Genomic DNA, 14,234 nt, shown 5'->3' with positions numbered 1-14,234 from the left:
CACTTGTTAAGCCTTGCAGAGGATAGAAAAGGAACAATGCCACACTGTCTCAGGCAGAAAAGCTTTTATCACCTCTTCTGCAAACCAACTGCCTTAAACAGCCTACATAAATACAGCAAGTTTATCAGGAAGGGGAACTTTGGTGAAATGATTTGATACAAACAAAAAAAGTATTTAAGCGGAGCACAGACTGCTTTAAGAGTCTTAGAATTTTCCCATTACAACAAAATTAAAAACAAAAAAATCCTTTGTGACAGAAGGGAGTGAAGGTGCAGAACAGGCTAGGGAAGGAGACTGCAAGCCAGTTATTTTATTTCTGGCCTGTGATGAAACAACAAAAGTCAAACATAGCAACACCAAAGTGAAAGATTCTCCTTTCCAGAATTTTTCTCTGCCTGCTGACAAACAAATTAAGGCCACATCTGCATTTCTTTGAGCCAAACAAGGGAAGAGGACAATGAGCCGCATTTAGCACTGTATGCTGATGGCATTTGCATTTATTCTTTAGATATAACACTACATTAGAAAAATAGATTAAAACACTGCCTCAATAACTAAGAATGGTATTTGCATTTCAAATATAGTACATGTGCCCTAAATCAACTCTACAAATATGCTTTTGTGTTTTATTAGTTTGCCGAAAGTATTTACTATTAAACTGTGTCAGGAAAAACACTGAATTTACCTTCATTAAAGCAGTTTCACCACTGCTCTGCTGCATGTTCACATATGCCCCAGCTTCCAGAAGAATAGCTACTGTTGTTAGAAAATTCTGAAAAAAACAAAACCACAAGATGAGTAAGTAGAAAATATTCTGGTTTTCTTTCAGAATATAAAGCGACATTTATTTAAAACCCATCAGTAAAATCCAAAGCATGAGGCATGACACAATAAACATTGTTCTCTCCCATGGCTAATAGAGAGCAATTTAGACTCAGGCAAGTAGACAGCCATGAGTATTTACAATTCTGTTTTCTAAATCTTGCAGTAGTTAACAGGAAGAAAACAGTATGCTTGCATTAATCACCAAACTGCTCTCAAGCTCTCTTCTGGCCTTGTATCTACTGTACATGGGAAAATATCTGAAACATCTTGAACAAAAGAGCACACCCATGAAACATCCTCTAACTTAGTAGTCTACTTGGTCTTAGTTTGAGAAGAGCTTGCCACCATCTCCATCTCCCAACTCCCAAATAGTAAACCCTGCTTAATCAGATTTGCTCTCAAAGTCTCCCAAGTTTGGATCCTGTGTAGCCAAAGATCGTAACAAGCAATGCTAACACAAGAATTTCAGCCCCCATGACAGAAACTCAGAGATATCCTTTGCCTCCACTTTCCCTCGACGTAGCCCTATGCTATTCTCTACTCAGGGTAGGGTTTATGATGATCAGAATTTATTTACACTACAGTAATCACAGTTATGGTCACCCTGCTATATCCTGCTAACTACCTTTCAGGAATCGTCCAGGGGAAAAAGAAATTGTGTACCACTTTTAAACTTAAGTAAAAGAGCCAAGAACCACGAATACGACAATAACCAAGCCAACCTTTTCAGCTGCCTGTATCAATGCAGTTGTTCCATTTTTCTGTCTACCATTAACTTTAGCTCCTTTCCTGATTAGGACCCGGAGGAGGTCATCGTGCCCACCAGCAGCAGCAAGCATTACTAGGGTCATTCCAGTTGAGTCCTGCAACAAGAATCATTGCCATTAAAAAAACCCAAAACCAACCAACCAACCAAACCAAAAAAGAACAAAAAAAATTGAAGATAAATCAAAGCCACGAGATAAAAATTGCAAGTGCGTCAACAGGTTTCACAAAGATCCCCCTCTCCGGCAGAAGAATTCACACATACATGACTGCCAGATACCAACAAACTATCACCTCCCACTTCTCTTGTCCACAGGCACTCTGAGCTCCATAATCTGCAAAACCCGCAACATTCCAAGGACCAGAACAAGAAGGAGGAAAAACAGAATGAGCCATGTAAGAAAGGCAGCAAGGTATTTGAGGGTGGGGGAGACAGCAAAACAGTAGAAAAAGAAATCAGCAGCCACTGGAGGAAAAACATGATGGCTCAAGTCAACTGCTACCACAATGCTGCTATATCGAAGTGCAAGTATGAAGAGACTTCTGCGAGCAGCCAGTCTCTTCATTCATTCTTGCATTTTCCACCAGACACTACAATTCAAAACCAGACGCTTGCCTCAGTAGTTCACCTGGCATCTTTTCTACTATGCTACAGAAGTCTTAGCATAATGTATAGTTCTTGAAATGCTACACAATATAACTACACAAGATCACCAGTGAAAATACTGGTATCAGAGGTTTTAATCTTCAAAAATGGAATTATAGTACTATTTAACAGGAAAATAGATCCTTGAAAGAAAAAACAGTAAGAACGCAGGTGATGAAGAACTGGCAGAAAACTAATTATTCACAGAGTGAAGCAGTTCCAGTCTGTCAAACAGAAAATTCAAATTTTTTTTTCCCCTCCACGTATAGATGTTTAACATAGTTTAGCCACTTGACCTGTGATGGGTATTATCATTCCTTATACCACATAAAGTTTAAATCTAATATTTAGTTAAATCCAGTGGGCAAATCTGCTGCAAATCCAGCTACGGGGATACTTCTATCAAACTATACTTCTATCAAACTTCATTTTTTCTTCGGAAGAAATGGGTAATATCAAAGCCTCAAATTCTATACTCCCTTTCTCACCTTGTGCTTTTTTTCCAAGGCGAGACAGAAATCTGCTACTAGCAAGAGTAGGAAAACTAGTTGGAAAACTTTCCCAACAAGCCACATTCATACTCCCCCCACCCCCCACACACCCTGCAACAGCTCTACTGCAGAAAAATTACCTCTTGATCCAGATTATATTCCTCATTTGAAGAAAGTGCCATCTTTACTGTCATGTAATCTCCACTTTTAACAGCATCCCTCAGGAGAGCTAGAAAATAAATTCATTGTGGTTATAGGATATTTCACTTTGAAATGCCAGCTAAGAAACATCCCTTCCTCCCAGCAACTACTCACTACTTGATATCGGTTCTGTTGACACATGATTCTCATCTTCTCCATCAAGATGGTTCTGAAAGTCTTCCAGTGTCAGCCATTCTAACTGCATGTCCATACCCAAACTCAAGACTTGTTGCTTGCCATCTATCATGTATTTCATTTTATGGAAGAAAAAACGTAAAGTAAGTAATAAGTAACTCATGAATTCCCAAACCATTCATTGCTTGCCATTGCTTCAATGATCAGCAGCCTAACATACTACCACTTTTCATTCAAATAGACTCTGGAAGTCAGCGTGGAATGGTTCCGAACAATGAAGGCTATGTTACAAACGGACATGAAATGCTTTTACTTGAAACAAACTGTTTCCTTGTTGTAATAAATTAGGCTGAAGCGATAAGAGATGGTGAACACTCCATTACACTGTAATAGCAGAAACACACTGGAAACACACTGAAAAGTTATCAGTGAGTTTCAAAAGAAAACATCATTTCAGCCTCCTGGGGAACTGCCAGTGCTCAACTTTCCCCTGCATTCGTTTCTACTGCTCACCAGAGTTCGCCATTTGACACACATCCACTACTTCTCGATCACCTTCTGCAGCAATGTAAGTCCATGTGTCTGTTTCATCTCTTACGTTCCTCCTTTCCTTGTACACCTTGCTGTCTTTTGATTTTAATTCTTCTATGAATTTATATTCTAGCGAAGATTCTTCTCTTTTGCAGTTATTCTCAGAATATTCACTTTTTTCTTCTGAAGCTACATTAAACAAGTCAAATGCACTTTTGATGTCCTTAAAGCCTAGAATATTAAGACAGTTACCAAGAGTGACTACTTGAGCCACTAAAGACTATTACATACAAAGTTTAAGTGAGTGACCAGAGTCCATTTAGAAAAGGTCCGTTCCCTTTCTGTAAGTTAATCATTGCTGAAGCATAGGAGCAAGCTTAACAGCAAAAGCCAAAAATTGGGAAGAGCTGGTTCACCTCCAGCTACCCTGGCAAGTCTGAGTTCTGACTGCTTTCAACATGGTACCATCTTCTTTTTAAGAAATGTAGTTTAGAATTATGCATGAATTACTACTTTGAAAATATGGTTCAGTATCTGTGATGAACAGACGAAGGACATGTGCTGTCTAAGGAACAATAATTAATCGTTGTTACTACTTTTCTTAAGCATTGTAAGCATCTATGCTACTTTCAGCAAAAGATGTTTCTCTAGCAACAGCTATTTGAAGCATCATAGCTCCTCCTATATCCATTCATGATTATCAGAGGTAGAATTACCTAGTTTTCCTCAATTCATCCTCAGAGTAGTGAGGGAATTTATCCTGAATAAAATAATCCAGAATTTTACTGAGATCAAGAGTGGTAACATTAATACTCCATTATGCTATTAAGAATAGAAATACAACCTAGACATTTTTCTTCATGTATTAAATCATCCAGTGCCGGTGATATTTTAAGGGTTGTATATAACCCATTACTGTGGCTAAAGTAAGAGGCAAGATGTTTGTCTGCTGCGAACCTCTACTAGCTTTTCTAAAAATACCAAATGCGTATTCATTGTATCATCAGAACACTCCTGGAAATAGCCAATAGTTGGAAGAATCCCTCTAAAAAGTTATAGTTACATGCCACAGAAGCACAGTTGACAATATTCAATGAAAAAGGGCAAAAATCTTGACTTGTCCACAAAGTTGAGAGATTTCCACACACTTCCATGCTTTGTGCATGAAAGTACATACAGCATTCTCATGAAGCATATATTAACAAAGCCATTACACAGCAGACTTTTGCTTCCTAAAATAAGAGCAGAAATTCTTGTTTCTAGTACGTGTTACAAAACTATACAATATCTGCTCTTGTAGAAGTAAAAGGAGAATGTCCTGAAGGGTCTTTGCCTTATCTCTTCTAAGCAGTTAGTACTTACTTTTTAGGCCCTTTTGTTCTTTTCTGCTCTTTTCTTCTTTTTCAGACTCTTTTTTTTGAGATTTTTCTTTTGTTTCAGTTTTCTTTACTTCTTTCTCCTGACACTGAGAATAAAGATCAAATTAAACTGGTATAGAAAAAATGGAAAATTAACTCCTTTCACCACTCCAACGATAAAACATATTTAAAATTAATACTACTGAAACCTGTACGTAACAGACATTCCTAAGAAGAGAATTAAACATGTGAGTCAGGAGTTAAGTCTGTGAAGACTTCTTCCGTAAGAGAAGAGGTGTTATTTCCAAAATAAAACAACTTCAATTCAGATTTTTACTGCATCTCAGCCATGCAAGGTGCTTTACAGCATGAGGTGCAGATATGCCAAAACCAGCATTTTGAAGGAAACTCAAAATTATGAACTTTTCATTTGTTCCAAATACTGAACCTGAATAGAATGTAATTATTTCAAGGTATTTAACACCTTTGTAGTACCGTGCAGCAGTTATGATAGCACTGACTTGATCCCTGAGAAAACTTGGCATTTGTTTACAAAAGGTTCCAAGTTTTCCAATTTACACATACAGAACTTATGGCAACAGTCATTTGGGAAAAAACAGACACTCAGCAAAATCCACCCAAACCCACTATCCACACAGAAGACTGAGCTTAGCAGTATCTAGTATCACAGAAGAAATTTATGGTAGATGTAGATATGTAATCAGTTTGCCAAATAGAATTCAGCTACCTCCACAGAAGGTTGCCTTTCTCCTCCTCCATTCAGCCAGCAAATTCCAAACTGCAGAGTAGGTGGGACAAGGCTCCTTAGCATGGCTTTGTATCAGCACCTGACCCTAGCCTGGCACATGGAATAGCACTGGCCTTCTGAAAAACTGCCCCAAAAGAAGTCCCCACAAGAACTACAGACCAAATCTATCATTTCTTTGACATAGGAAAAATTTCAATTGAAAATAGATGAATTTGGTGTATCGTGTTAGCAGAGCTGAGACATGTAATTGTCTTTCTCACCCCCTCCCTCCCACCCCGCTTTTGATCACTGACATGATTAACTAGTAGCACAGAGAGCTGTTAATCCTGGCAGATGCCCAGTATTTAGAAGACCTGTAACTTACTAAAGGGATTACCAGATATCTGCCACACAGAAGGGCTGTTAAAAAACAGTAATCCTGAATCCTATTCCAGATTTCCAATACTGATCAGATGCACAGTGTACGCTGCATATTTATTTTTGGACACAAATCGAATGGAAACAATGGTTCAGGCATGTGAACTGACTTCCAACAGAGAATACTGTATCATAAATTGACACGACAGTGTTCTGTAATCAGAGCTACATAAGGAAAGACAGGTAGCTGAAACATACGCAATGATTTTATTTGAAAAGAATAATCTGCTTGGGCCAACAATTTAGTGAAGCCAAAAAATCTCCAGAACTTTCCACTGAACCCACCCATACAGTAAGTCCACAGCTGCTCTGGAGAATAACTAACCAGTTACAGAAAACATTGTTTAAGCCTCCTAGACTAAAAAAAGAAAAAGCAGAATGCCTTCCTTGCTTCCTTGGCACCTTGGACCATGACCTGCCATGGAGCATGACCTTCCATGGCGCACGACCATGAGAAAGGCATACAGAAAACTGACTGAGAGTGCTGGCTGAAGAGCCATAAGCAACCAACTTTAATCTGCTGTTGATTTCTTCATGTTTGGGGTTACAGGATTTGTATACTACTGCTAAATAAAACAGAATTCCAAAGATTTATCTGATTATCATCACCAATATCTCTCTCATATGAATGCTATAGCCTCGAATGACGAGAAAATACTTGAGTAATAAAGTGCCATACCATTTCAGTTAATTAAATTACTTTTTGAAACTGGGCTATGCCTCGTAGTAATTACTTAACCTTGTTTACAAGAGTTTTAACCACTAAGCTCCTGCAAAAACACTATTTTGTGTAGCTCTACTCTGCAATTATGCCATGTAATTCTCTGCCCCAAAATCAACTTCCTTATGTTCAAGGTGGCCTACCCTCCATACATAAACAATCTTAAGCAGAGGACCACAGCTGAACCTACAGGAGAAACTTGCTGCCATGGAATTATGGCCTCATAAGTGGGATATAAACCAGTAAGTATCAAGGTGTTTTGGCCGCAATCCTCTTAGAAATCAGAAAGGGGTTTCTCTGAGCAGCCAAAGTTTTATGAACTGCAAACTGTATTGAACAGTCTGAAGCAGCTGAAAGAAATATCCTCAGAAACATTCCAGAAATGTTGGGGGTTTTTTCCATTATTTTTTTTCTTTTACCTTTACCATCCTGCTTTTCTTAAAACACTACTGTATTAAATAAGGAAAAACCAATATTCCAGTATTTGCTTAGCTCATTTCTTAGAACAGGTACAGCATTTGTAATTAACACGAAAACACATCATGAAACCAAGCATTTTCTGTAGGCACCCCAGGAATTCTAACAAGACAAGCCAGCTGCACGATTATCTGGGATGGGAGACTTGGGTTTAGAAGTGATTTCAGCATTCCAATTCTCAGGTAGGTGCTAACCCACGTTAAGATAAAGCAGAGTGTCTGGCTTTTGAGGGAGATGAAGTGTCTGTTTTAGCTCAAAAGTGCACTTCATAGTGCAGTGATGGATGGACAGTTGCTCAAGACTGAACGTCTTACTACACAAGTAGAAAAACGTCAAACTGAGGCAACTGTTGAAGGTGGGGGAAATAAAGCTAAAAATGACAGCATGCTTTGGTAGAACATTAAATTTCATTCTAAGTACAAACTGGAAAAATTCCTACTTTCACACTTAAAGACACTCTTCTCTCCTGAATTTTCCCTCCTTTATAGTTTTCAGAATCCAGAAATTTTTCAGTCTCTCCTATACATTGTGCTGTGGCCCCTTCTTTAGCTTCATCCAGCTCATTAACTTTCCAATTTGTATTTTTCTCTCTGCCAGATAGATACCCGTACTATAGAGATACCCATACCTCAAAGATGTTTGATTTAATCCCCAGCCCCCACCCCAATGCCCTAACATTGCTTACCTCCCCAGGTGAATCCGTGGATTTGGGCCCTCTTTCATCAGCGCTCAATTTCAAACCCTTCTGCACTGGTGAAGGAGCAGGTGACACTTTCTCTAACTCTCCAGGTGCCATTTTTACTTTTTCTTGACCTTTTTGCTTTTTGTGCATGCTTTTCTTCTCTAAATAGGTATCTTGAGTTTCCACTTTTCTACCTTCCTCTCTATAATCTTCAGCTTTCTGAATTTTTTTCTTCTTTCTTTTAACCTTATTATCAATACTATCATCTTCATTACTTCCTGACCCATCAAGATACCTATCAGCAATGGAATCTTTTTCAGCAATTTCTTGTTCCAACCTCTCTTCTCCACTTAGTACCTTTTGCTTCTCATCTTTACTTTCAGAATTTAAGTCTGAATTTTCATTATCAGTTCCTTGAGAAAATACATCATCTAGAGTACTTGATTCTGAGTCAAACTGAACATCTCCATGCTTCTCCTTCCGTGATTTTCTATTTTCTTCTTTAGATTTTATTTTTAACTCTTTAATGTCTCCCTTCTTTTTCTTGATTTCTTTAGTATCTTCTTTCCTTTGTTTCTTCGGGTCCTTTGAATCCTCCTTGGTTTCTGAAGTCCTTTTTTTTGGTTTTGAATCTGAAACCAAAGTATCTGAGGAATTTTCAAATTCTGTTCTGCGTTTTTCTTTCAGTTTTGCAGACTTCGACTTTTTCTTCTTCAGATCATCTGGACTTCTGTCCTCTCCATCTTTTGACTTCTTCTTTTTCTTCTTTGGTGAAACATCATCTTTTGTTTCACTTTGCCAGTCACTGTCAGATTCTGCTTCAAATACATCATCATTTAGAGATAGTTTCTAAAAGGTAGGGAAAAAAAAAGAAAGTATTTCTTTCCCCATTAAACTCTATCACTTTGGTGTAAACTATACAAAAATGGCAGTAGCAGTGCTTGGGAAAAGTAAATTTTTAAACACTTTAGTCTTTTTACCACTGCAAACATCATTCCTCATTGCCAAATAGTAAAATTTGTAAATAAAATTCTAGCTCACTTACCTAAATTACATTACTAACTGCTTGGATGAGAATGAATACATAAACAAATCAAGTAAACCAATAACCAATAACCAATCAGACATCCAACTTCCAGAACAGAACTAAATCTGAACTATTTTCCATGAAAAACAATTAACCTGATTTTGTAACATTTACCTATAGGTTTCCCAGAAGTATGGCACCAGTTTTCAAAGAAGATTCTTACGCTTAATTTTCAAACTAACTGAGCCATTAAAAAAGAAAAGAAAAAGCAGTTAATTTTTCTGTATTCCTATCTTACCAAATTTAATGGTTAACATGCAAAAATTCACCAATCCACTACACAAAGCAGGAGGGTGAACTGAACAGTGCCCAGCTTCACTGACATGTGGGTAGTGAAAGGGGAGATGTCAGAAACAAACTAAAATGACCATACAGCATTTATCTAGTCCTGTTAAAAACTGAGATAACGTTTAGATGGATTTAGAACCTACAAGCAAACTTGTCAATTAACAAAAAAATCCCTAACTCGAGATCAGCAACAATATTCAGTTTCACATGAAACAAAACACTTTTAGATCAAAGAGATTATTTAAGTCATCTTAATTCTATATAAATGTCTTCCCTTTTCCCTAACGCCATTAGCAGAGCCTAGATAGGGAATGCGCCTTCAGTGTAAAATCCTGGAACGTGAAACACACCTGTATGTCTTTTTTAACAGGCTTAGGCTTATTGTCCACAATCTTTTTTCTGAATTCAAGCAGCACTTCTTTGCAGTCTTCCAAATGAACCTCTGGTTCCCAGGTATCATCATCGGAGGTATATCCTTTCCACCGTACTTTGTAGAGAATTTTACCCTGCAAGAAAGAAACCCAACACTTAACACAATACAGCATAGTATTGCATCACCTACTCAATTCTTGGGGGTCTCAGTGGATGTATTGCTTTATGTATACAGAAATTAGTATCACGGGAGTTCAACCCAATGTTGACATAAGAATTCCCAGAATTATTTCCATCTGCATCACACACTGGACTAAGTAGGTTGTAAAAATGGTTGGAGTGGTTTTATCCAAAATATTTATAATATCTAGATCTTTTTCAGAACCACAGCTACGACGTACAAATCATAAATTCCCAGTCATTTTACTGAAGTAGATTTTCTGACAGTTATGAAACAAATTTCTTTAAAAAGTTTTAATATTTCTTCTATAAAAATTTCAAGCTTGAATTGCTTCTCTTTGCTGAAGAAGTTTATATAAAACCTTAAGATATGTAATGCATTAACACTATCCACCTAGTTTTATAATGGAATTTATAACATGTTAATTTGTACTCAATGCCGCTTTTGATAAACTGAAATACCAACACAATTAGGAAAAAAAAACCACCACCAATGAGATCAAGTTAAACCTAGACAAAAATCTGAGTGTGTGCGTCTCAGTGGAGTTAGTTACAAAGATTTTGGTAAAAGATTACATACGAAAGCCCTAGACCAATTCTTTCAACAGTATTTAACTTCACCGTAGGAATAAATGGCACCTTTTAGTCTCTATCTTGTTTTTTCACTAATCAGAAAGTTTTTTACCGTTAATAGATAATCATAAATAAGCTTTCCAGCAAATTATGTCTTACCTTTCTCCTAAATAAATTAAGTAGTCTGAATCCTTATGTTTCTCAAGATGGACTCCTTTTACAAGAGGCAAGGCGTATTAGCTTGGATTCAGCATGTTGCTGATACAAGTGGCAACTCAGGGCCTCCTGCACCAAGCTTATATGAAAAGCAGAGACGTGCTATGAAATCAATGCGGTCACTTTTATTGATTAAACCTGCAGTCTCTTTAAACAGATTGTATGACAAAAGCTAGCACCAAAATTAAGAAAATCCATTGTCCATATAAAAAAAGCTAATGAATACGAGCCAACATAGCCATTCCTGGACTTATTTTTTAAAAAAGTATCAGCAAATATATTAGGGAAAATACCCCTGGAGAGGCAAATTACTACTATCTCTTTCTTTCAAGAATAGATTGATAATGCTCTGAAAGGTCCTACACTGCTAACCAAGCCTGGAAAAGGAAAGCTTCAAAAGAACTGCCATTTAACACTTACTATTAAATATATTTATATCCATAAATTTGCATTTCTGCCCGAATACCATTAACCTTTCACCAAGCGTATGTGCCATTAAACTTTAGCAATCAAGTCTACTTACAATCTTCTGTAGTTTGCCTAACAGACACATAAATAAATAGCCTATATTCAGATACATTAATGTAATACTACTCCTCTTACAATTTAGCTTAACCATACACGCTTGATTTAGGAATTAGTTTTCAAAATCATGTTCACCTGTCGCTCTTTCTTCCAATGGGGTTACTCATGAAATAAATGAATAGTATGTTTCTTATTACAGTCACAGGATAATTTAGGTTATAAGGGATCTCCAGGACTAACAAGTAAAATGCCCTGCTCAAAGCAGGACCAACTAGATGAGGGCGCTCATAAAGCTGCCCAGTCAAGGGTATCTATTCAGATTTCTCTGTGTTCCAGCTTGTATCCATTGTCCCTCTCATCCTTTCACGGTGCAGCTCTGAGAAGGGTCGGACTCTCTTCTCTACATCCTCCCATTAAGTAGATAACAGACACCACTATGATCACCCCTGATTCTTCTCTTCTTATGGCATAGCAATCCCAGCTCTTTCAACCTCCTGTTCTCCAGCTCCCTGAACTGTTTCCATAACCCTTCACTCCAGTATGTCGACGTCTCTTCTGTCCTGGGGAGCTCAGACCTGACACAGTACTCCAGGTGCACCTCAGCAGGGCTGAGAAGAGAGGAAGAAGCATCTCCCTCGATCTGCTGGCTACACTCTTGGATGCTGTTGGCCGCCTTTGCTGCAAGAACTGCTGACTCATGTTCAACTTGACTGTGGGGACTCCCAGCTCCTTTCCCACAAATCTGCTTCCGAGCCAGCTGGCTTTTCACCTGTCTGGTGGTACAGGGTTATGCCATTTCAGATGCACGACTTCAGTTATCTGCAGAGTTACTGTTAGACCCTTGTAACTCAGGTACAAAATGAGTTAGAAGTCATTTTTTCATTAGTTGAGAAAGCTAGATAAAATAAATTCTAATGCAAATGTAAGACTATTTGGCTGCTGAATGACTCTACATCCAGTACATGGAGAGTAATACAAAAATGCAGCTTAAGTGAAGACAGGATATTGATCATCATACTAAAGATATATACACAGCCTTACACTCACCTGTCAACATTATTTTACTCAACACTGTTATTTCTCTCCTCTGTATCTCTTACAAATAATAGAACAATTCCAAGCATTTTTATACTGCTGTAGCTTCCATAAGAACTGGTGATGGGCTAGAACAAGCTCCTATGGAAAGGGGTATCACCATGTCATTGAAGACCAGAGTTAAGGTCACCCATTTCCACAGGACAATGTCACCATTTGCACTGAAGCCTGTTGTTTTAGTACAATTGCAGTGCAGTATGAAAGGCTTTCTCGATCTACTGAGAGGAAACATTTCCAAACTTTTATTGACTGTTTTCTTAAGTAGGACATGTTAATGTTTCATTTATCAGCAGATCTAACTCCCCAGCCCAATCCCGCCCCAGGAGAGCCGACTCTCATGCTGCTACTACTACCAGCTCCAGGCAGCAACATCAGGGCTTTGAACAAGAAGAGCTTCTCTGTGTGGTGCTCTCCAGCTCTCCCACCTCTGCCACAGTGACACAGAAAAGCAATGACTGGCCTTATGATGTCCTGAACAGGGGCCGACTTGGTGTATCTGCTTGGTCTTTCTATCAGACTTGGGAATCTGGAAGCTGGGAATCACTAGTCTAAAGCAGACTACATAAGATATACTCCACTCAGTGTAACACACAGCTTTTTCCAGCCATTTTGGAAGTTAGGACTGGGTGCGAGTCTCTGTCTTGCCCTGTATCTCTGAAGCACAGGAGCATGGCTCCTATTGAAGAGCAATGGAAAGGTGACCTGATGCAGCTGGACCCCATGCTACAAAGCTACAACCACCACGTACGGGGTAAGGCGCACGCATACAGTAACGCTGCCAGCCTGGCAGCCTCAAGTGCACACAGCTCGGAACCCGCTGCTGAATGGGCTGCTTGGAGGAAGACAGAAAGAGGGGGCCTAACACACCTTTTTACCAGCACATACCAATGACGTTTTTAAGAGATGGTACTTGATGTATTCCGGTACTCTTTAGAAATGGATGGAATGGTATGACTCCCCTCCCTCCCCCTTCCCCCCGCTTGCCAGTATACAGATTTTAGGTTCCATCCAGGGGATGGGGAGTGTCTGGGGGCATGCAGAAAAAAGTAAGCCCTCTTGTTTTCAAGCCTGACTTCTTATTTTGACCAATGCTTCATACAGGCAAAGGTATAAATACTGTATTACCTCAAAAGCGTAACATTCTTAAGCCATCAAGATATTTCAGACAAGACACAACATAATCATGATAGCATCACAAATATCTAAGAAATTCTTGACCTGAAGGTTCTCCAACCTAAGGGTTTCAAACCCCTGATGTTTTACACTAAACAGGCAAAATTCTATACCATCACATACCTGCCTGAAGCCTAAAATAAAACCCAAAAATTAAAATAAACAATTTTCAGACACAAAACCACTAAAAAAAAAAAAAAAAAAAAGCTGTGTTAATTAAGAGGGTTAGGAAATTTTAAAACTTCAACCAGTCTAGGCTGCTTTCAAAGAAAGAAAAGAAGGTACGGTATTTCTGTCTAAACAAAGCAAAGAGCACTACAGCTAGTTGTTTTAATTGGAAGAAGTCTCTCATTTTAAGAGGTCTTCACACATTTTATACAGCAATAAGCACAGTCTCACTAAACATACCTTGAAACCACCTCCAAGTTCCCCATTATATTCAATCCTGCCCATTTCTGCAAACACTTTACATCAAAACCCTACAGCAGTTCAGCCATAAGAGCAAAGAGCAGTTTAACAAGGCAGACAAAAAGAAAAAAACTTAGGGAAGATACTCCAGATTCAGTCTCTTTAGTCTAAGCCGTAAGATACAAAAAGCTTCCACGCAAAATGACGCACAGCGTGCTTGCTAAAATGCAGTTATAACGGAGCTACTATTTCTGCACGGTTCCCGCCCCAGCATAAAAGAACCGTGCCGGGAAGTCTGC

General features: G+C 38.5%; 1 protein-coding gene across 3 annotated transcripts in view; it reads right to left on the bottom strand.

The window, feature by feature from the left end:
* Positions 1-9,953, bottom strand: part of MPHOSPH8 (M-phase phosphoprotein 8) — a 17,764-nt gene extending 7,811 nt beyond the window's left edge. The window contains exons 1-8 of one of the 3 annotated variants that reach the window (XM_035903767.1): positions 9,744-9,953; positions 8,022-8,867; positions 4,957-5,059; positions 3,577-3,825; positions 3,043-3,168; positions 2,868-2,956; positions 1,548-1,688; positions 686-772 (exon numbers count right to left, since the gene is read on the bottom strand). In XM_035903767.1, the coding sequence (XP_035759660.1) occupies positions 686-772; positions 1,548-1,688; positions 2,868-2,956; positions 3,043-3,168; positions 3,577-3,825; positions 4,957-5,059; positions 8,022-8,867; positions 9,744-9,938 (1,836 nt within the window). In that variant the 5' untranslated portion in view covers positions 9,939-9,953. The remainder of the gene's footprint in view (positions 1-685; positions 773-1,547; positions 1,689-2,867; positions 2,957-3,042; positions 3,169-3,576; positions 3,826-4,956; positions 5,060-8,021; positions 8,868-9,743) is intronic. The other 2 variants (XM_035903768.1, XM_035903769.1) reach the window with 2 other exon arrangements.
* Positions 9,954-14,234: the final 4,281 nt, after the last annotated feature.

Source organism: Egretta garzetta, unplaced genomic scaffold, assembly GCF_000687185.1.
Source record: "Egretta garzetta isolate BGI_Z169 unplaced genomic scaffold, ASM68718v1 scaffold401, whole genome shotgun sequence".
NCBI classification, from domain to species: Eukaryota; Metazoa; Chordata; class Aves; order Pelecaniformes; family Ardeidae; genus Egretta; species Egretta garzetta.
This window is presented reverse-complemented; position numbering and strand designations above follow the sequence as displayed.